The sequence below is a fragment of the Parasteatoda tepidariorum genome, chromosome 3 (genome assembly GCF_043381705.1).
Source record: "Parasteatoda tepidariorum isolate YZ-2023 chromosome 3, CAS_Ptep_4.0, whole genome shotgun sequence".
NCBI lineage: Eukaryota > Metazoa > Arthropoda > Arachnida > Araneae > Theridiidae > Parasteatoda > Parasteatoda tepidariorum.
In genome coordinates this window covers 60,604,337-60,625,817 of record NC_092206.1, presented here as the reverse complement: position 1 = coordinate 60,625,817, position 21,481 = coordinate 60,604,337, and the positions used below count along the sequence as shown (strand labels likewise).

Genomic DNA, 21,481 nt, shown 5'->3' with positions numbered 1-21,481 from the left:
ATTCGAAACGAAATTTTCAAAAATTATTTGATAATCAAATAAAATAGTCTCAAACATCACATTCTACTGAAATTTAAAAAAATCGTAAGCTGGATTTCAAATTAATTAGTAGTAAAAAAATTATATATCGTATGAAGTGCAACTTATTAGTTAAAAATTCTAAGAACATTCATTAGTCTATCAAGTTTTACCAAGAAATTGATCCTTGAACAAATCAGAATATAAATTTCGAATCCGATAATGCTGTAAGTTATTTAAAATTATAAAAGAAACCNGCTGCGTCTTTAAGAATTATTTCACTATATTATTTGAAAATAAAAATAATTAAGACAAAATTTATCTTTCATAAATAACTGCTAACTTCAATTATAAACTAAATAAATACAGCAACATTAAAATAATACAACAATTAACAATAATACTTAAATTTTGTTGTATCGTTAAATTTATACTTTTATTTCGTTAAATTACCTGTAAATTATTGAAATTTTTAATACATAAAAAATGTAATTTTAAGGTTTCAAAGGAAAAAACTTTTTAAAAAAATCTGAAGGTTTAAAAAACATTTGATATATAGTATTTCTTCAAAGTCTTTGTTCCTTTCAATTTCCTTAGAATTATCAAAGTCCTTTCCAATTTCTTTAGAAATTAATGATTCTAACAAATCAGAAAATAAATTTCGAATTCCAAAACATGCTGCCAGTTCCGTATACAATTTGAATTCTATGAGACAAAATTTAATTATACTGTAAAATATATGTCAGGAAGAAAAAGCAGTTATGAAAATTATTATTTTATGTTGAAAAAAAATTATTAAAACCAAGAGATATTCTTTTACGTCACCCAATAGGAAGTTTGAGATTTCATGTGCCACAAACATTTTTAAAATATATGAACAGAGTGTTCCAATTCCCCGTTCTTTATATAAATTTTTAAAATCTAGTATTCAGAATTGTAACTAATAGTACGCAATTAGAGGTCACAGGCTAATATTTAAACTGGGAAGTAGCTGTTGTTGTTACTTTACGTCGCACTAGAGCTGCACAATGGGCTATTGGCGACGGTCTGGGAAACATCCCGGAGGATGATCCGAAGACATGCCATCACAATTTTGATCCTCTGCGGAAGGGATGGCACCCCCGCTTCGGTAGCCCGACGACCTGCGCGCGAAGTCGAGCACTTTACGGTAGCACAGTTTAACGAGGACCAATACCGCACACCCTCGGTCCCTACGCAGACTGATCCAAGTGGTCACCCACCCGCACACTGACCGTAGCCAGTGATGCTTGACTTCGGTGATCTGCTGGGAACCGTGTCTTAACGATCAGTTCACTGCGGGACACTGGGAAGTAGCAAAATGACAGTTGGAACGATCGAATCCCTAGTTAAAAAGAGGGGATGAAAATTTCAAAAACCAATTTGATTGTCTAATGATACTTCGACATAGTTCTACGCTACCGATCTTCTTTCAATTTCCTTTTGTTTCGCCCGAAAATCCAATGTTCGTGCTCGCAACGCTCGAATACGTCATCTGGGGAGAATACCGGTTCCATATCTGGACCCTCCCCTTTCCTTCTCTTCTCAGTTGAATGTAGTGGAATGTATTAAGATATTTTTCCTTTCCTTATTATTTCTCGTATTTAATTGTTACTAATAATTTTTTAAAATTTCCGCGACTCTTTCTTTTAGAACTATGTTCAAGGTAGTTTTCAGTTCTATATAGTTTCCAAATATAAAAGTTTTTAATCTATTTGAAAATCAAGAGAGAAATTGCAGTACTTTCCTCTCCTATGACTCTCCACACGCTAATGGTGAAAGCGTGTAAAGTATTGCCATCCATAGGCAGAGAGTTCTGCTCTACGCCACATATAGCCAATTTCGATAGTCAATGTTTCGTTATTTGCATTCCACTTTCCCCAACTGTTTCGCTAGTTTTCAGAGGCATCGTTTTTTCATGTTTAACATCTAATATGCATAAACTTATTTGAACCCACTGCCTATAGTATTCTTTCACTTAAATATTGACTAAGATTCTAAAAAACTATATATAATGACATCCTGTGTTAAAAGTAGCAATTAGGAACACCCCATATTTTATCAAATACTTTTCATTTTATTAAATAGTTTATTCGGACATATATTTGCCAATTTTTTCAGACGTTATCTGAAATTTCTAAATTCAACATGAAATTAGAGGTTCTTTTCCAACTTTTTTCTACTCGATTAAAAAGAATTAGATTGAGCCTAATATTTTCAAAACCGTTTTTTTTTTCCTTATTTGAACAAGAGTAAAAAAGCTCAAGCGACGAAACGCTGCAATTCGAAGAATAAGAATATTGCATTTTTCGAAAACCAGCCATGAATATGCGACTAATAAGTTTCCTTCCTTTCATATAAATGCAAATGCAGTCAATGTTTTTTCGAGCATTTAACGCACTTACTCTTTCCGTCTGGTTGAAAATGAAATTCTGTGATGAAAAAATTATTGTGCACTCCAAGTGGTGTTGCTTTTTCATTTCTATGAGATGAAAGAAATTAAATAAATTCATTCATTCCATTCCACTTCAGAGAAGAACAAATTATATCGAAAAGCCGCGTTGTCTCAGGGGATAGGATGTTTGCTTTTCAATAAGGTGAACCGGGTTCGAATCCCAGCTATGGCTGGTCGATACGAATTCTGCATCCGGCTTATACCGACCACAGTGGTGACGTGAAATACCCTCAGTGGTAGACGGATCATGGAGTCCTCTTGTCGTCTCAGACTAACCATGGGTGGTTTTCCTCCCCATGTAACGCAAATGTTCCACCAAAAAATCCTCCACGAAGCCAAAATTTCTCCCGATGCTTGATACTGGAGTTCTCTCATCTTCCGGATTGGGTTCTAAATTACAAGACTACGGAATTGAACATCGGTAGTCATAAGCCCAAAACTGGGTCGGTTGTTCAACGACTGTTATAAAATAAAAAAATTACAATTTAAATTAAAATATCTATAATCGCGATAATTTTTGCTCAATATGAATTTACTATTTCATTTTATATGTTGTTGTTGTTGTTGTTGTTACTTTACGTCGCACTAGAGCTGCACAATGGGCTATTGGCGACGGTCTGGGAAACATCCCGAAGGATGATCCGAAGACATGCCATCACAATTTTGATCCTCTGCGGAAGGGATGGCACCCCCGCTTCGGTAGCCCGACGACCTGCGCGCGAAGTCGAGCACTTTACGGTAGCACAGTTTAACGAGGACCAATACCGCACACCCTCGGTCCCTACGCAGACTGATCCAAGTGGTCACCCACCCGCACACTGACCGTAGCCAGTGATGCTTGACTTCGGTGATCTGCTGGGAACCGTGTCTTAACGATCAGTCCACTGCGGGACTCATTTTATATGAAAAGAGAAATTATATTTCAATTCTTTCTCGTTTCGCAAAAATCGGAAATATTTGCTCTTCCGAATGTATTAGCAATTATGTTTAAAAAAAAGCTATGCAAAGCTATGCTTGTTACTATTATGTAACGAACTATATGTTACTATTATGTTTGTTACTAATGTTACTATTATGCAAAGCTATGTTCTAAATGCACTAATTCCTAAATGACTTATTTTTAAATGATAGAAAATTGCATCCCCTCTGAATTATTATTGTTATTTTTTAATATTATCCTTTTTCCATTGTTTTAAGAGTAAAAATACAATTTATTATATGTTCTTATATTTGATTATATTGTTACATTCTATTTCAGAACTATTACAACTAAACACTCATTCTGAAAAAGTAATGACAATATATAATTATTTACGCCAATAGTAAGATAAATTACAAAAATAAGGTAAACCTGAAAACTTATTTCTTGTTGCCACTGAGAAGATAGACCTTCATTTCCTCTTACGGGTTTGTTTTACCTACGAATTTGTGTCTCCTATAGGAAAATTTTTTAAGTTGTTTAGTTTTTGGAGATAGACTTAAATTTTAAGTTTCTTTTTCCCCGACAAATTGTTTTACAATGCAGAAGAGTTCCTTTAATGATGGAGTGTCCTTCGAACGTGAACCATCATTAACAAGACCGCCGTCACCTTTAGCTGTTCCTGAGAATTTTGAGCCATCAGATGTCAGTGATGTAAGTGCTGTTAAAATATTTATTTTTTCACAGCTTTCTGCAACAGCTTGATTTGTTTTTAATAATATACCACCTTTAACATTTTGAATTGTTTTTATTGTCATTTATTGTTATAAAATTATTTATTGTCATAAAGTTATTTATTATTATAAAGTTAATTGATGAATTTGTCATACAGATTGAATTAAGGCAACCTTTTAGACATTTTAATAGTTTTTATTTATTTTTTGTGTCTCTGAACTTTTTCCTATAATCCACATTATTTTTCTATATAAGAGACAGTTACAACTGTCTAGCTGAGTTGAATGTAAGTTTTTATTTCAAGCATAAATGATACTGAATTGAATGTCAAACAAGTTTAATAGTTGAAGATATGCACTATTGCTAACAATGTTTAAGATTATTTTAATGAATCGGAACCTCAGATTTCGGCTAAAAATTAACTAGTTGATTTTTATTATATCCTATTTTTTGAATGATATGTATTAATATGAATCTTTAATCATTACTTGCAGTAATTACTTGAATCTTTCAGGAAGCCTTTGCTGCTGTGGCTGATGATTTGATCAATGATGTCATCTTAGATTTTTGTTTTCAAGTACATAGAGCATCTAAAATAGGTCTTTATAGAAAAGATAAAGAGGAGTAAGAGAGTTTTTTTTTTTTTTAAATGTTTATCATCGGAAAGTGTGAATCGAAATGTTCATTCTAAAATGGAATTTATGCATTGTATTCTAAGTGTAAATATTTGTGGGAAGTTGGTTTTAGTTTCAATCGTTTTTTTAATTTAATTCTTTAAATATTTTTATGTTACTGAGATTAAGAAACAATTACTTTATTCCTTTAGAAATGAAAAAAAAAAATTGGTTTAAGTTAGTTAAAGAAAGGCTATAAAATCTGGTAGATTCAAATAGAATCAGCAAGTATTTATTGTTCTGTAAGGACATAAATTTTGCTAATTACAGATAATAGTATACTTAGTTATGAGTTTCATAATACCCTGCAGTAAGCAATATAGTATTATGAATAATCATGAAAAAGTTTTATCACGATTCAGCTTGATACAGTTGAACCTTTTTGATGTTCCTATGTGTTTGCAATAATACTAATAAGGAAAAAAGAAAAGAAAAAGGAGCACTTTTATTTAAATGCATACATTTTTCAGTGACCTAATATTTTTGATCACTGAATTTAGAATTTAAGATGTTTTTCTGTTTTTTTTTAATTTTTTTATTTCCAATTCTTAAGAAACTTTCCTTGAGCAATTTTTCAAATCTTTAGAGATTACCATGTTTGAAAGGAAATTGCCTGACCATTCCTGAAGATGGAATATGTGTTGCATTTAAGAATATCTGCGCATAAAAAAGGAAAGAACTTACTAACTCCAAAAAGAACCGAAATAAAAGAAACCCCTGATATTCATGAGAAAATAGTTACTGAGAACAATTAGGTTACAGTATGTGATATTAAAAAAAGCTTAGACATCTAAAGATGTACAAAAAAAAAACAAACAAACAAAGAAAGTGGTAAAACAGAAAAACTTCAGTAATGTAAAATCAATTGAGGTTGTTTGAAATAAAAGTTTTTTGAAATAAATGTATGTTATTTAACATTTAAAATATTAGCACAGTTAATAATTAGACAGAATTACTAAAAAATATTGGGTTTTTGTCCTTGCCTTCCATTGAGTTCATAATTTTGAAGTTTGACTGCATTACTCTTTAAAAGCATCTGCATCTATAAATTTCATTATAATTGTAATCTCAAATTAAAATAAGATAGAAAATAACCCAATATTTTTTCCATTATTTAAACTCTTTTTGTTACATCACTTCAGTTATCAGAATTTTTTTTACAAATGTGTTAGTCTTATTGATGGAAAATTTTAAATTAATAAAGTGTAACTTTTTATTGATGTTTATAACATCAATTTTGCTGACTTTATTTAATTTTAAAATATTATTAGATTTTATTCATTTGTTTTATTTTGTACTGATAAATATTTTGAGCAATTCAATGAAATTAACTCTAAGTTTGAAAATTTTTTCATTCATTTTATAGTTTATTTTTATTAATTAATAATTATAATATTTCTTTTGATTTTTCATGTGATTCTTGCATTTCATCTAATTAAGAGAGACAAGTAAGTACTCTTAATAATTTTTTTTTAATAGAATTGTTATTTTGCATATATTTTGTGCTCATTATTGTATTAATATATATTCTTTCGTTCTTAGAGGTTAAAGAAGATATATTTGGTCAAATAAGTGCTAAACACAATATAAATTGTCCTCATTGTACCAGAAAAATTGAAGCTTCTCGATTTGCTAACCACTTAGAAAAATGCATGGTAGGAAATGGACGACTAAGCAGTAGAAATGCTAGGAGAAAGTGAGATTCTCTTTTTGTTTTAAATCAATTAAATTAGCGTTTGAAAAACTTCTGTCTTAATATTTTATCAAAAAAAAAAAACATTTATGATTATTACAATTGTCAATAATGATATTGTTATTAATTTATTATAGTGGATAGTTCAATATTTCAAATTTTATGTCTTAGTAGGTAATATATTTTTGTTTTTCAGGAAATTTTTTCTTTTTGCTAAAAACTGTTTTTGATCTTCAACAATTTTGTCTCATACTGCATAGAATTTATATGATAAATATAGCAACTGTTCTTATGATAAATATAGCTATTGTTTTTGATAAATATAGCAACAGTTTTTACTCTTCAAAATGTGTTTGATGGAACCTAGTTACCAAATTTTAATGTTTATGGTTGTAAGCATTTTAAAACTCACAAAACTTATGTTCACAATTATTGATATTAAAATTACTTAGAAAAAGTTAATTACAGGAATTTAAATGATAACTTTGAAAAACTCTTAAAAATACTTATAACTTTCAAATTTAAAATTTGGCTATTAGGCTCATTAAATTTTCGACCTTTAAAATAAATTTTTTTCTTAAAATTTTTAATTAATTATTGAATGAATAAGGAAATTACCATCATGTAATTTTTCATGGGTTAGCATCGAAGTGAAAATCAGGTAATAAAGTAAAATCTCTGAAAAAAGTATTTAAACAGTATAAGTAATGCTTCTTATGCTTAAATTATGCTTAAATTATTAGTAATAAGTAATGCTTCTAAAAAAATAATTCTCTATTATAAATTTTTAATTTTGTTTGAATAATCTGTACACAATTGCAAATTTATTTTTTGGAAAATTAGTTTGATTCGCTATTTTTTATTTATTTATTTTTTCTAATAGAATCGATGCAATGGGGAGTGATTATGATGATGATGAAAATGAAAGTGACTCCAGTTATTCATCAAGAAAAAGTTAGTTTTATTTAATAATTGTTTTTTTTTTAAATATAAAGTTAGGCTGCCTTCTGAAATAATAACTGTATTTTACTCTTTAATAATACTCTGAAGATACACAAGAAAACATTTTTGTATAAATATCAGAGAATATAAACTTGACCTTTAAAAGTTTTTGTAAGGTTAATATAAATTATAAACTCTACACAAAAGAGAAAGAAAATTAGAACTGAAATTACATTACCAATCATTCTGCACTATGTTTAAATTAGAGATAACTACTTGCTCTTCAGTTTAATAGATAATTTTTTTTATTTATTAGTGAAATAATTTATCATGATTAATGTATTTATTGTTCCACCAAGAAGAAAAAAATAATTTAAGTTTTTTTATGTTAGAAAAAGTTAGAAAATATTAAGTTCTGTTAATGTAGCTGTTTAAATAAATAACATGTTTTCTGAAATTAATCAAGCAAACTTATATGTATTCCTCCATATTGGGTAAGCAAAGAATTGTGAACAAGTTTTTTTTTAAAGTTTTAGTTATGAGATAATAGTTTACTTTATATCATAAATATTATGAGATAATAGTTTACTTATTTTTACTTTACATCACAATTCTTGAGATATTCCTTAGTTTTATAAAATTCATCAAGTCCTGAAACATAAATTAAACTAAGGAAGTCAGAGTCTTCAAATAAGTGATGATTGTGGTGTGAACTTAGTGTTATTGCCTTTCAGTTGTTTACAAAATAAAGTCCTGATTAATTAAAATCTCTTATTTTTGAACAGTTTTTCGCAGCTAATTTATCATGCCATTGACTTGCATTTCAATTAGAATTTTTTATTTTATTTTGTATTTGTATTTATTTCGAATTTCAATTTGAAATTTTTTTTATGCGTAATCACTAAATCAACATTCAGGACTGTACTTGTTGATTTATTGCCTAATACCCTAAATAGGAATTCCTAGCAGCTCATGCTAGCAGGAAAAAGAAAAAAGTTGGGATTTATGAGATGTAACTGGGCGTCCGGAATAGTGAACTTCATTTAAGTAAGTCATGGTTATAATTTTGGATTAAAATTCAAAATTGAAGCTTTTTCCTGATGTAAATTAACTCTCAAGACATAGATATGAAATTATGAAAGAAACTTATTGAAATTGGCTTTATTGAAAAACTTTTACTTATAGTCTGGAACATCATGCCATACTTTTTAATTCCATTTCCATCCTCATGCCTGGTGGAAAGGGGTTAGTGATTGACGATTTCCTAAAAATTAATTAACGTATAATTATGATAAAAAAAGATCAAGACACAGAGTGGGCATTGCTGATAAAAAAAGATGTCACTAAACCTTACTAAAATAAGTGCAATTTTGGAAACTTTTTTTTGTTAAAATTTTAAATTTAGTCCTCCCACTAAAAGCATTTATTTTTTGCTTTGTTTAAATTTTGTATTATTTGAATTCAATTAATAAATTTATGAAAAATAAAATGTATATTTTTTTCGTTTCATGCTATAGTTAGGAGTTTAAATTTTTCAAAGGACTAACACTTAACCAGCTGCAAAAAACATATCTGAAGTTGATGCATTTTTAAAAATTCAATCTTAAGTAAAGAAGGGGTTTGCCAAAAATCATGGCAAATGGTACACCAAACAAAAAGAAATAAAAAGAAATTGGTGTGACTTCAGATTTAGGAGGAATTCTTATACTATCTTATAATTTGAATGAGGTGTGTAACACCTGACACTCATTTTATCTAGTTTCTAATGGCTTATATTAGAACAAGATTTAACTTAGAAAATGAAAATTTTCATACTTTCAGTTTCATAATTTGACAGAATCTAACTTGAATGTATGTATATTTGGTCTGAAATTAATACAATTATTACAATTTATTCCTTTTACCATCACTTTGTTTCATGGCTATTTTTTAATGTTTAATACAGTAGGGAACCGATTATCCGGAACGATCCATCCATCGCTATTCCGGATAACTGATTTTTCCGGTTTTCTGAATCGCTACAAAGAGCAGTTTTTCATTGTTAAACCCAACTAAAAAAAAAAATTTTTTTTTTTGGAAATAATCTTAAAAAGAAGAAAAAACAATGGAGTAATACACTAATGTTTATTTCCAAAATGATGGCAAGGTAAACATCTTTCAAAAAAGAAAGAAAAATCCTAAAATCTTATGAGGAAAAATTTTTTTTTTAAAAAAATGGCGGGAAAATTTATCGAATTTCGTTTTGGTTTTTTGGTTTTCTGATTTCCGGATAACGGGTTCTGTACTGTATTACACATTTTATTTTTTCTCACTCTGTGTCATGATGACAATAAAAAAAAATTTTGCTGATTTTTTTATCATTTTTTTTTGTTTGTTGTCATAATTTCATATACTACACGACAATAATAATAATAAAAAGCCCACTTCCGATTGAGTATTTTTTTTAATGTCCAATTTAATTGAAAATTGGTGAAAACTGTGATTAAAATAAATTTATTGTATGTGATATTTTAAAAATAATAATCAGTGAAAATGATAGTTTGAGAATAATTTACTTGTGATTTTTTAAAATCATAAGTAAAATTAAAAATTAAATGAAGAAATGTTGCTGTTATAAAAATAATTAACATTTCATAAAAATTCCTTTTTCCCAAAGAAATTATTTAGCACTTTAGTTTAACTATTGGTTACACACATATTACATATTAGTTGGTTGTAATCCTGGTTCAAATAATTTTAGAATAAGACTGAATCTTAATAAATAATCTCAATAAGATTTAAATTTTAATAAGTTTTAATCTTAATAGGATTTAATTATTATTGAATGTTTATTCAGTAGTCAGGAAGTTAAAATTTCTTGCAATTATTAAAATTTCCTTTTTGAAATATAATTTATAAATTTTTACTTTGAATTTTATTCTTTATGTTAATTTTAGAACCAAAGAAGAAAACAACAAAAGGAGCATTCCGAAAGAAAGTTACCAGTAAGTGCAGAGCGGTTTTTTTTTAGAAATAGTTATATACTAATTATTATTTTAAAGAATTAGCTTTTGAATGTTGCCAGTCTTACAAATGTTCTTTTTTCTATTGCTTTGTTTATTTTAGTTGTTATTAAATTAGTGTCTTTATTATGATTTATAACATTATATTCTTGATAATTATTTTAAAAATAAATCTATTCTTTTAAATTAAGTTTTAAAGAATTGAAGATAAGAATTTTCTCCTTTCTTTACTAAAGTGTTATTTTTTTATTTATTTAAGAGCATGTTTTAAGACTTTTTTAATAATTCAAAAATTATTTTAGTCATTTTTAGTTTCTTTTTAAATTACTTACCATATCATCAATTAAAAACATGGAGAAATTAAGCTAGTTTTGTTTTTCGAGGTTAGTTTCGATTTTGTTTACATTTCTGCAGTTCTGGTGCAGTATGTCTCAGGAAAGTAAAAAGTACATCTTTGCACAATTTGTCGCAGCTGTATCATCCCTAAAATTGCAATGTTCTGTTTTTAATTTTAAAAAGTGGCTCATTTTATATATCAGTTACTTTATTAGAGGCAGACACTCTATTTATGTAATTATTAATTCAGAATTTTCTTAGTTTTTCTAAGACTAATGGTGTTTTGATTTCTTTGATGGGCTTTATATATTTTCAAAATTTTCAGAAGATCCAACTATGCTCTCCATCATAGAAGCTTCCTTGTCCCATGGTTCACCTTCTGTTAGTGGAAGTGATCAAGTGTCACCTGGTAAAAATCCTTTTATTATTATAACAACTTCTTTTTCTTTTAACCTGTAGTAATACAGCAAATACTTTTTATTTTAATGATTTTTGGATTGGAGTTACACAATAGGGGTGGAACATAGCTAATTTTTAACAGCATTTTTCTAATTTTTATTACAATATTTAGTTTTTGTAACAATTTGCAAAATGGAAGGAAAAATTCGGAAATAAAGCTTCGAAGTAGGTCAACCTTTGAAAAATAAATCGAGCATAATCAAAACCATTTTTAAAATGCCTCTTTAAAGTTTGGGATCTCCTCTTTCATGTCTCATTTTCTTTTACTGTAACAGAATTATTTTCCTGGCTGTTTGAAAATTGAGGATGATTTTAATCAACTGTGATCAAATTTGCTCTGGAAGATAGCAATTTAGCCAAAGTAGCAATTTTATTTATGATATTTGTGATTTTTTCTTTCATGTCTCATTTTCTTTTCTCTATCAGAATATATTTTTTAACCGTGATCAAAACCACTCTGAGAGTGTTAATAATGTTTGAAATTTTCTTTTTTAAATCTTAATTTCTTTTCTCTATTAGAATTTTTCTTTTCAGCTATTCTGAGATTATTCCTTTAATGTTTGAGATATTCTCTTTTATGTCTCACTTTTTTTTCTTCTCTATCATAGGGGTGTACAAATTTTTTGAGTGAAAGGCCACTTGCACAGCAGGCAAGATTAACGAAGGGCCGCACACATATTTAGTCATGTTAGTGGCAAGTTATTTTTATGTAAGCATTAGTGTTCTAAGCACCAAATATTTTTTATCAGTAAGCTTAATAACATATTTGCAGAAAATTTAATACTTATAATTATTTGAATTTATTTAAAACTGAAAAATTTGACATATTTCTTTAAAAAACTTTTTCTATTTTCATAATTTATCAATATGTACATAAATATACATAAATATTGGGATGGGTGATATAAATTCCAACCAAAAGGAAGCTTAAAGAATGAAAGTGCAAAAAAAGCATATTTTATGGAGTAATATAAATTTGAATTAAATATTTTAATAAAAAAAAATTTATGATGTTTAAACTAAAACCAAATTAAAAGAAGCTTTTACTGCGTTCAGAAGTTCCCGGGGGCCGCACGTCAACGGTCGGCGGGCCGTATGTGGCCCGCAGGACATAGGTTGTGCACCCCTTCTGTCAGATTTTTTTTCAGTCATGATCAAAACAACTCTTCTAGTGCCTCTCTAATGTTTGAGATTTTCTATTTCATGGCTCAATTACTTTTCTCTGGCAGAAATTTTTTTTTTCTGGCTATCTAAAAATTCCCATAAGAACTCATATAATATTGGTCAAGTTATGTTGACAAATAATCTATGAAACATATTTGATTTAAATATTTTAGAAAGTATATATGTTTAAAATATGAACAGTAGTCTTAAATGAATTCACTAATTATTGTTTTTCTTTAAAATTTTAGAAAATTACAAGTTATTCTTCACTCAGGTAAATCTAGCTTTTTTTTATTTTAAACTTTGTAAATGTAAAATGTATACTCACTATAAATTATTAGATATTAACAATTGTGTATTAAAAATATTATGTTCATTATATTAAATTGTTGAGCTTCTATTTTTAAATTTAAATTTGTTGCTGACATAAAGCTAACAATAGAAACTTAAGAACTGATTCTGAAGTTAAAGTTTATCAAAATTATCTTAATTTGATGATAATTGAACTAGAAGACCTCCTGTTAAATATCTAGTGTAAAAAAATATGCAATACCAAACTACTAAATATTATTTTGATTTTTATCTCATCTTGTTTAAGATGATTTACGAAATCCTTGCAATTTATATCATCATCCAAACTCATTCTAATACTTGTTTTTTTGTAAAATTCAATGCTAAAATTATATTTTAGCTATTTTTTTGGTCAGACTCACTAAGTGATTGTCTGCGTAAAATTTTATTTATAAATAATTAAAATTTTTGTTAACTTAAGACTGGAAAATACGAGATGTTATAAAAAAAATTTAAAACGTGGAAAATTTAATAAAATAAGAGTTTGATGTTGCCGGTAGGCCACAGACAAGGAAAATATGGAAAAGTCAGGGAATTTTATCAATCTGAAAAAATCATGAAAATGTTAGATAATTTAATTAAAATAAGTCAAGGAAACTGAGTTAATTTAAATATGACATGCACAATCCAAGATTAGCAAGATGAGGTAGATTAAGTCCCAAGATTTTTTCCTAAAAATTTATCCTCTAGAAGTATTTATGATCACTCTGGATGTATTTCTTTAGTTCATGGATAATATTTTATACGCCTAATGTTTTTGTTTTATTTGAAAAGATATGCACAGAAACGGAGTATAACTATTTTACAGTATATTTTACTTTATAAAATTTATATTTAATCAATTCATTTAACTAAATTTTTTTAACCAATCTCTTTTTTTACTTAAGATTTACTATTAACTGTTGAAATTTTAAAAATTAGTAATGCATATTTTGTTGTTAATTTGAGGTTTTGGTTCTGAATAAATATTTTGTTTTTTGTTCACCAGAAGGATGCCAGGTTTCAAGAAATTAAAAATTGTTGGCGTAAGAGACACATTATAATACACATTATAATGTAATTTTTAATGCTGCCATCACTTTAAAATAGAAGAGTAAACTTCAGAAAAGGATTACGTTTGAAGTTTCTGCTATTTTATAACATAGATTTTATTACAAATAACATATTATTTGAGCAAAGTAATTGTTCTAGAATTATTGATTTAATATGTATTAGGTGAAAACATTATTTCCAACACTTTTACACTATTTACTGGTTTTCTAAAACTAAGTTGAACTATATTCTTTATAAAAAAGACATATTATTAAATTCTTTGAATTAAATTTTTAATCAATTCTTTGTTTTAACAAATGTTAATTTTTGTCATAATTGACTTAAACTTGAAGACAATCTCCTCACCAAACTTGCTTTTTATATTTTATTATATTTTGAGTTACAACACCACTTTCAGAAGCAAGCTGTAGTTATTGGCAGTGCTAGAAGATATAGTTGTTAATTTCCTGAATTCAAGATACCTGAATGGCTTTAATTGTCACCCTTTCTACACTCAACAAAAAATTTACACTGAAGTGCACAGTAGCGACATAAAATGTCGTCAGTGGTAAACAGGGCACGGGTTAAAATCCCGCTGCCATTGGGTTAAACAGGGGAGGTTTTCCTAAATGCACGTTATTGCCATAAAAAAAATCATCACGAAAGCTAGTTTGTCCCGATGCTTGATCCAAAAGTTTTTTCATTTTCTGGGTTTAGTACAAAATCGCAAAGCTACAGAGTTGAATGTTGACAGTCGTAAACTCAGAAGTAACCCAGCTGTTCAATGTCAGTTATGACGTAAAATAAGAAAATTTGTAAGATAGGGCCTATTTTTGTAAAGTAGCACCTATACATCAAACTTTTCCATGGTATTTTTTCCAGATAGGTACTTTTTTATTTTAAACAAAGTACTTTTTTTAATACTCTTTTTAAGTATTAAATGATTTTAAAAATTATTGTTTTAATTTTTTTAGTATTGTGGAGTAAAATCTAAGCATACAAAGAGAATGTGCATGAATACTCTTAAATGTTCTCAGCACACTGATAAAATGCGAAATGATATCCGGAAGGAACTTTTAGCTAGGTAAGTTCTTAAGAAATAGGATTGTTTAAAATGAATGAAGTAAAAAATTCTATTAAATTTTGACAAATTTTTTTACGAAAAATGTAAAGATTTCTTGATTGATCAACACCTAGAGTGAAAAAAGAAAGAGTGAAAAAATTGTTAGAAAATAATATTACATCTTGTTATGTGTTGTTAATATTTAGTTGTTTTACTTGTAAATTGAATAAATGGAGCATCGGCTTATACGTTAAAGGAGAGCAACACAAATATTTCTCTTTTGATTTCTGACTTTTAACAAAAAAAAAAAAAAAAAAAAAAAAAAAAAAAAAAAAAAAAAAAANGTAAGATAACTTTTTATTTGGGAATAATGAAATTTTTAATTTGAACTTGCTTATTTAAAGTGATTACAATTTAATTCCAAAATAATTTAGGCAAAGATTGACATGCATTCTGAGGAGTTTTTATTCTTTTTTATCTGCAAATTAGGTTTTTTTGTAGTTAAAACTATTGAGGAAAACTTTGATTATCATTTAGAATCGTCGAAATGTATTTTTTGTAAATTTTTTTTTAAGCAAATGCAGGTCAACTTAAACGCAGAATGCAACAAAAATTCACAATTTTAAAATTACAAATGAGGGTCGATTTGTACACCAAAAAATTTGTATAAAATGGTTGCTTAAATTTGGTAATTTACTTTAAAATAAAATTACTAAATTTAACTAACTTTTTATAGCCTGACGCTCATTGAATGAATAAAAATTTGTGTGTTCCACGCTTCTTTGTTTGCCAAACATTTGAAATAATTTTTTGATTCGGTTCAATGTGATAAGTTAGCCTTGTGAATTATATAATGATAGTTTACTGTTTTTTTCTTTTTCATATTTAAAAAAAAACAAACAATTATTGACATATTTCAAAATATATCCTTATATGCTAACAATTCTCAAATGATGTTGATTCAAAATATCTCAAATAATGTTGATTCAAAGTATCTCAAGTTAAGAAGTCACTCCTGATAATTTTAGATTAATGACTTAAATAAGTGTCAAGTTTACAACAAGTATACTAGCATTTTTAATTTAAGTTACAAAAGTTTAAAAAATACTGTTTTGCTATTGAATATTTTTGTGTACTTTACTGTAAGTTTTTCAAATTCATTGTTAAATAATATTGCTTTTTACTACCCATAATAATTTATATATTTAATTTATGTCCTTTATTTATTTTCCTTTTGATTAATAAAATTGTTGTTCAAAAATTTATAACACTTTCAGTTTAATTTTTTTTTGATCACAGAAATTGCTATGGAAATCTTAAAAATATTCCTAAAAAGTTCAGACTTCGAAATGTTAAAAATAAGAAAAATAAATACCTAAAAAAATACTAAATTTTGTAAGAAAATCCTAAAAAAATGTACTATAGGTTAAAAAGGTTTTAGTACTATTTCTATAGTAGTTGATATTAAGTACTATTGATAGCAATTTAATATGTTTTTATTCTTAATTAATATAATAGTATTTTTTTAGTTACGGTAATGAACAAATAGTCGATGATGTACATATTGATGTAGATACTGTTGATGAAGAAGGAGCTGCATTCTATACAGCGCCTGGTATGTCTAGAAGCTCATCCCCAGAGTTCAATTCTGATTGAAGACTTATAAAATCTCATTTTTCCTCACTTTTTGGAACTTTTTAACCTCATAAAGCTACTACTAAAATAACACTGCAAAATTGATCTAGTTTTTCAAACATTTTCAACATCTAGAGAAATACATCTTTGTTAGAATTTGTAGAAAATTTTGAGTTCTTATATTGTATTTAACTGTCTATATGCTATTGCATAAATTAATAATAAATTATTATTATTTTTTTAAATATTTTTGAGAGTGCTGTTTTTTATTAAATGCCTTTGCCTGTTATTCGATGATATACATAAAAGAAAAAATTCGGAATTTTAAATTTTGTATTATGTTTACTTATGTCATAGCAGAATTATTAGATATTTAAATTTTCTTGGTACGTAAAATTAAACTGAAACCTCTTAGGATCGACCACTCTCTGTTCCACATTAAAATGGTCATTAATAGAGGTTGGCTGTTCCAATGGGTTACCTTCATGGACTTCAAAATGATATCGATGGCACACGATTTTTTGAAAAATATTTTAATTTTTGTCCGTGTCATTTCCTTGCTGTGGAAATGCCTTTTGTGTTGGCGTCATGAAAACCAGATCGAGAAATAAAATTTAGTAACAATAAAAATAATTCCTACTGATATGAGTAAAAACAAATTCATCAATTATGAATGATGGAGCTATTTTGAAAATGAACAATTATGTTTTTTTGTTTAAGTTTTCCTTTACTTTTATTTATCTTTAAAAATGACGAGTAGCTTGTTTGTTTGAGATGCTTAGTTTTTTCCAAAGAAACTTTTTTTTCTAAATTAACAATTAACTTTCAACTCAGAGGTTTTCCCAAACGCTGGGAGATGGTCTCTCCTAAAGATTTTCTTCAGCACTTAGTCTATGGAAAAAATTCTGTGCCTCCCAAAAGTGGTTGTAATTAGAGGAGGTCAAAATTTTGTTTTGATCAGAATCTAGTATTTTTTTATAGTTAAATATATAATAATTTGAATATTACAAATATTGTCTTAATGAAATACAAAGAGTCTTAACGAAAGAGCAATCTATGTTTTATTTCTAGAAGCACTTTTTCTTCCTTTTATTTCTGGTTTTTGTTTTATTCAAGTTATTGAGTTATACATTTTTATATGCATAGCTAATTACTCTGTATATCATTTTTATATTGCAAAGTGATACATTTCTATATTCGCAGCATGAATTTATTTAGTTTAGAATAAAGACCCTACTTGAGTTATTTAGTTTATACAATAAGTATTTATCTAGTCTGATTAAGAGACTAAATGTTTTTTGTATTTATTTCCAAAACAAACTGCCTTGATTTATGTATTATTTTTTTAAACACAATAAACTGAAATTTATTGTTAATTTGCAGGTTGATGTTTTTCCTGTCAGTTTTATAAGTTATTCTATTTTATTTATATTTTTTATTAAAAAAAAACATCTTTGTGTTAAAATCTTTTTCAAAAATATTTTTGTACATACATTTACATGATATTTTAATTTAGGATGCTTTTTTAATTGTCAGTGGCAGCATTAAAATGTGATTTAGAAAGCTTATTTTGTAAATGTATATATTTCCTAGACCTTTTTTTTTTTTTAAAGAAAAATAAAATTATTGTTCAGTTATTTTGTATTATATTCTTTGTAGGTATGTCTTATTTTAATAAACAAAATATTTTGTCTCTTTTTTTATGAATGCTTATTTATCTGTTATTTTTATCTTGGGGTCAATTTTTTGGTGTACTATAGTTTGTCAAAGAGATCATTAAAAAAATCCATTGTTTTTCATCGCGATAGGTACATTATCAACCAAGTGCGCCGGCAGAATAATATGAAAGGGGGTGCAACCCTCTAACAAACTAACCCCCCTCCCCCCCCAAAAAAAATAAATTAAAAATATTCTGTTATTACATTTTGTTTTGTTATCACATATGCTTTCATCTGTTAGTTTTTTTTTCAAAATGCATTTCTTCATTGTTATCAAGATATTTTAAAAAAAGTGCGAATTTCTTGTACTTGCAAATTTTGCCTGGCGAAACTGTATTGATGGCACAGCTACTAACTTTGAAACACAAATAACTACAAACAGTAGTTTCGTATACTAACATGTTTGTGCACGCTTAACATTGGTATTTATTGTGTTGATGAAGTTTTACAGTTGCGAGAAGTCAGTTTGTGTTCTACACCTTTGTTAAACTAAATAACTTATAGAAAATATAATGTTATTTATATTTCATTAAATGAAATTTGAAAATATGGCTCAGTGAGAGAACAATCAATTTCTCAGTCTCAGAACAATCAATTTCAACGTTGAATATTTTACAGTGATATTTTAAATACATCAACATTATATTTTTATTATATTGATATTACATTTGTATTTTCGGTTATTTCATTTAACTTATAATCGGAGCAAAAATAAATATAGAACTCTTTTGAAAAATGATTTAAAATTTTCTTTATATCGAATTTTTTTTATTTACTGTGACTTCATAGCTTAAAAGTTGGGGAAAAGATTCAGTTGAAAATTATTTATTTAATATTATTTTTTTTTTGTTAAATAAAATTAAATGCGTTCGGTTATTTTAAATTTATTACATTTCTGATAAAAAATAGATAAAAAAAAGTTTTTCTATAACTTATTGGCAATTTCTACTNGTTAATTTGTTTTTTATATATTTGTTTTTTTAGTTATCCTTTGTTAATTCGTTTATTAATTTCATAGCTTACTTTAATGATGAGCTTTTATTTCCGTTTGAAAGTATATATATATACACTTTTTTTTTAATTTAAGCTTTTCTCATAATTAAAAAAAAGCATTATAATATTTATTGTATCGTTTCTAATATTTGGCGGAACATCTTAAGAATTTGGCGGCACTGTGGTTGAGAATCACTGCTCTAATACATCGATTTAGTTACACACCGTTTCATTCAGCTGTAGCGGAGGTAATCAAAATTGGCCTAACTCTTCCAGCTACTACGTGCACTATTGAACGCACTTTTAGTACAATGCGACGTATCAAAACATGGAATCGATCTACAATGTCTCATGAGAGATGAAGTAGTTTGGGCATGCACAGTGTGCATAAGAAAAGAATCAAAGATGACTCAAAATTCATTGAAAAAGTTATAAAGAGATTTGGACATCAAACAAGACGATTACAATTCTTGTTTGATTAAACAATTTTTTAATTGTTATGTATCAATAACTACTTAATTGCTTGCTTTTGAATAAAAATATTTTTAATTAAAAAAGTTTATAACAAAATTGTTTTTCTGTACCTCTTTAATTGTTTAAAAAGAAGCCAGGGGGGTGCAAGTGCACCTCCTTGCACCCCCCTGCCGGCGCCCTTGTTATCAACACATTTTTTTTTTTAAATGGTTGCTTCTATTTCTCTTCTGCAAAATAGTTTTTTAAAACTTGGAAGTATACCAATTTGTTATTATCCATAAACAAGTATCATGATTTTTTTTTCAAATCCTTAATAAATCTCTTACTATATTATTTTAAACATTTTGAAACAGATTTGAAATATATATTTTTGTTCTTAAAATAGTCTTACTCTTAACAAAATTAAATTAAGGTATTGAAATCTAATTATGTAATTCAATTATGAGCAATAAAATTAGTTTAAATGCAGAACCAACCACCAGGAAGAAAAAGCTGGCAAAAAGTCTTTATAAGCACTGTCTTTTGAAATTAGCTAGATTAAATACTAAATTAGCTAGATGAAATGCTAGATTATCTAGATTAAATACTGAAATAGCACTTGGAAAGCTGTTTGTGAGTCAAATTGGCTTTTAACCCTTTGAAGCAAAGTTTTTATTAAATATATTTTTCATACTTTTTTTTTCATTATTTTGTATTAATTTAGGTCAAAATTAGTGGAAAATATTGCATTCAGCATTTAATAATTTATGGTTATGAAATACTGCATGAAACACTGGTGTCTTTTTCTGCTTTAATAGTAAAATCTTCCGAACACGGCTCACTTCCGATCAATAATTTTTCAAATTTGCAGTTACTTAGATCTAAAAGAAACGGTTGTTTATCATTGAAGTTTTTTAAAATTTCAAAATCAATTATTAATAAATCTTTGAATATGAATGAAACAATTTTTTTATCAAACTAATTTTTTTTAAATTTTATACTTTATTACAAATATAATTCCGGTAATCACAGTATTTTTTAAAACTATTAGACTGTTTTTTCTTTGTAATAAAAAAAAGAGCGTCAGAAGAAAAAGACTTATAAAAGGGACACGGGTGCCCCATCTTTGTGAAATGGTTAACATGTAAAATTCATTAAGCTTATTTTAAATATAAACATGTTATAGAGTTTTTATTTTCACTCTTTTCTTTGATAAGATAATTTCTTTCCTTCAAATAAGGATTTCTATATAATTGAACAATATACAATTGTAAATATCTATTTTCACGTCTTGGTAATACTTTTTCCCTTTATAAATGTTGATCTCTTTTAAAAGCATATTTTAATAATTAGTTCCTGCTCTTTGTATGCTTTTTTTTTTGCACATTTCATTTTCTCCAATAATATGTTTAAAAGACAAACAATCTTTAACCAGAACAATTCAAACAAAGCATTTGTTTTCCATTCTCATTATTTAAAGAACTTAATTTAATAGATTCATAAATAAGGTTTCATTTGCCTTATAGTTACTAAACTATACTATTGCCTTATTGTTACTGATTTCTGACTTAAGTATTGTTAAGTAACTTCTAGAATAAAGCGGAAAAGAGACTTAATTCTGGGAACATTTAAAATTTGTTCTTTTTAATATTAACGCACAAAATGCTCTTACAGATCCATTAATAGTCATGAAAGGTTTACGTACATGCGCTCGTGTAGATTCAAGTATATATTTATGAATGGTAAAGATTTTCATTAAGCTTATGCAGGTTCCCCGCTAAGTCCATATCTATACTTTTAATTTTCGAACATCTGCTGCGG

At 27.1% G+C, this 21,481-nt stretch overlaps 1 protein-coding gene across 1 annotated transcript; it reads left to right on the top strand.

Moving 5' to 3' along the window:
* Positions 1-4,010: 4,010 nt before the first annotated feature.
* On the top strand, positions 4,011-18,194 carry LOC107445121 (SAGA associated factor 11kDa). The gene is made up of 10 exons (XM_016059461.4): positions 4,011-4,124; positions 4,660-4,769; positions 6,260-6,267; positions 6,362-6,515; positions 7,396-7,466; positions 10,391-10,438; positions 11,118-11,201; positions 12,664-12,689; positions 14,773-14,882; positions 16,391-18,194. Exons 1-10 carry the CDS (start codon positions 4,011-4,013, stop codon positions 16,515-16,517), a joined length of 852 nt encoding a protein of 283 aa, XP_015914947.2. The 3' UTR covers positions 16,518-18,194.
* Positions 18,195-21,481: the final 3,287 nt, after the last annotated feature.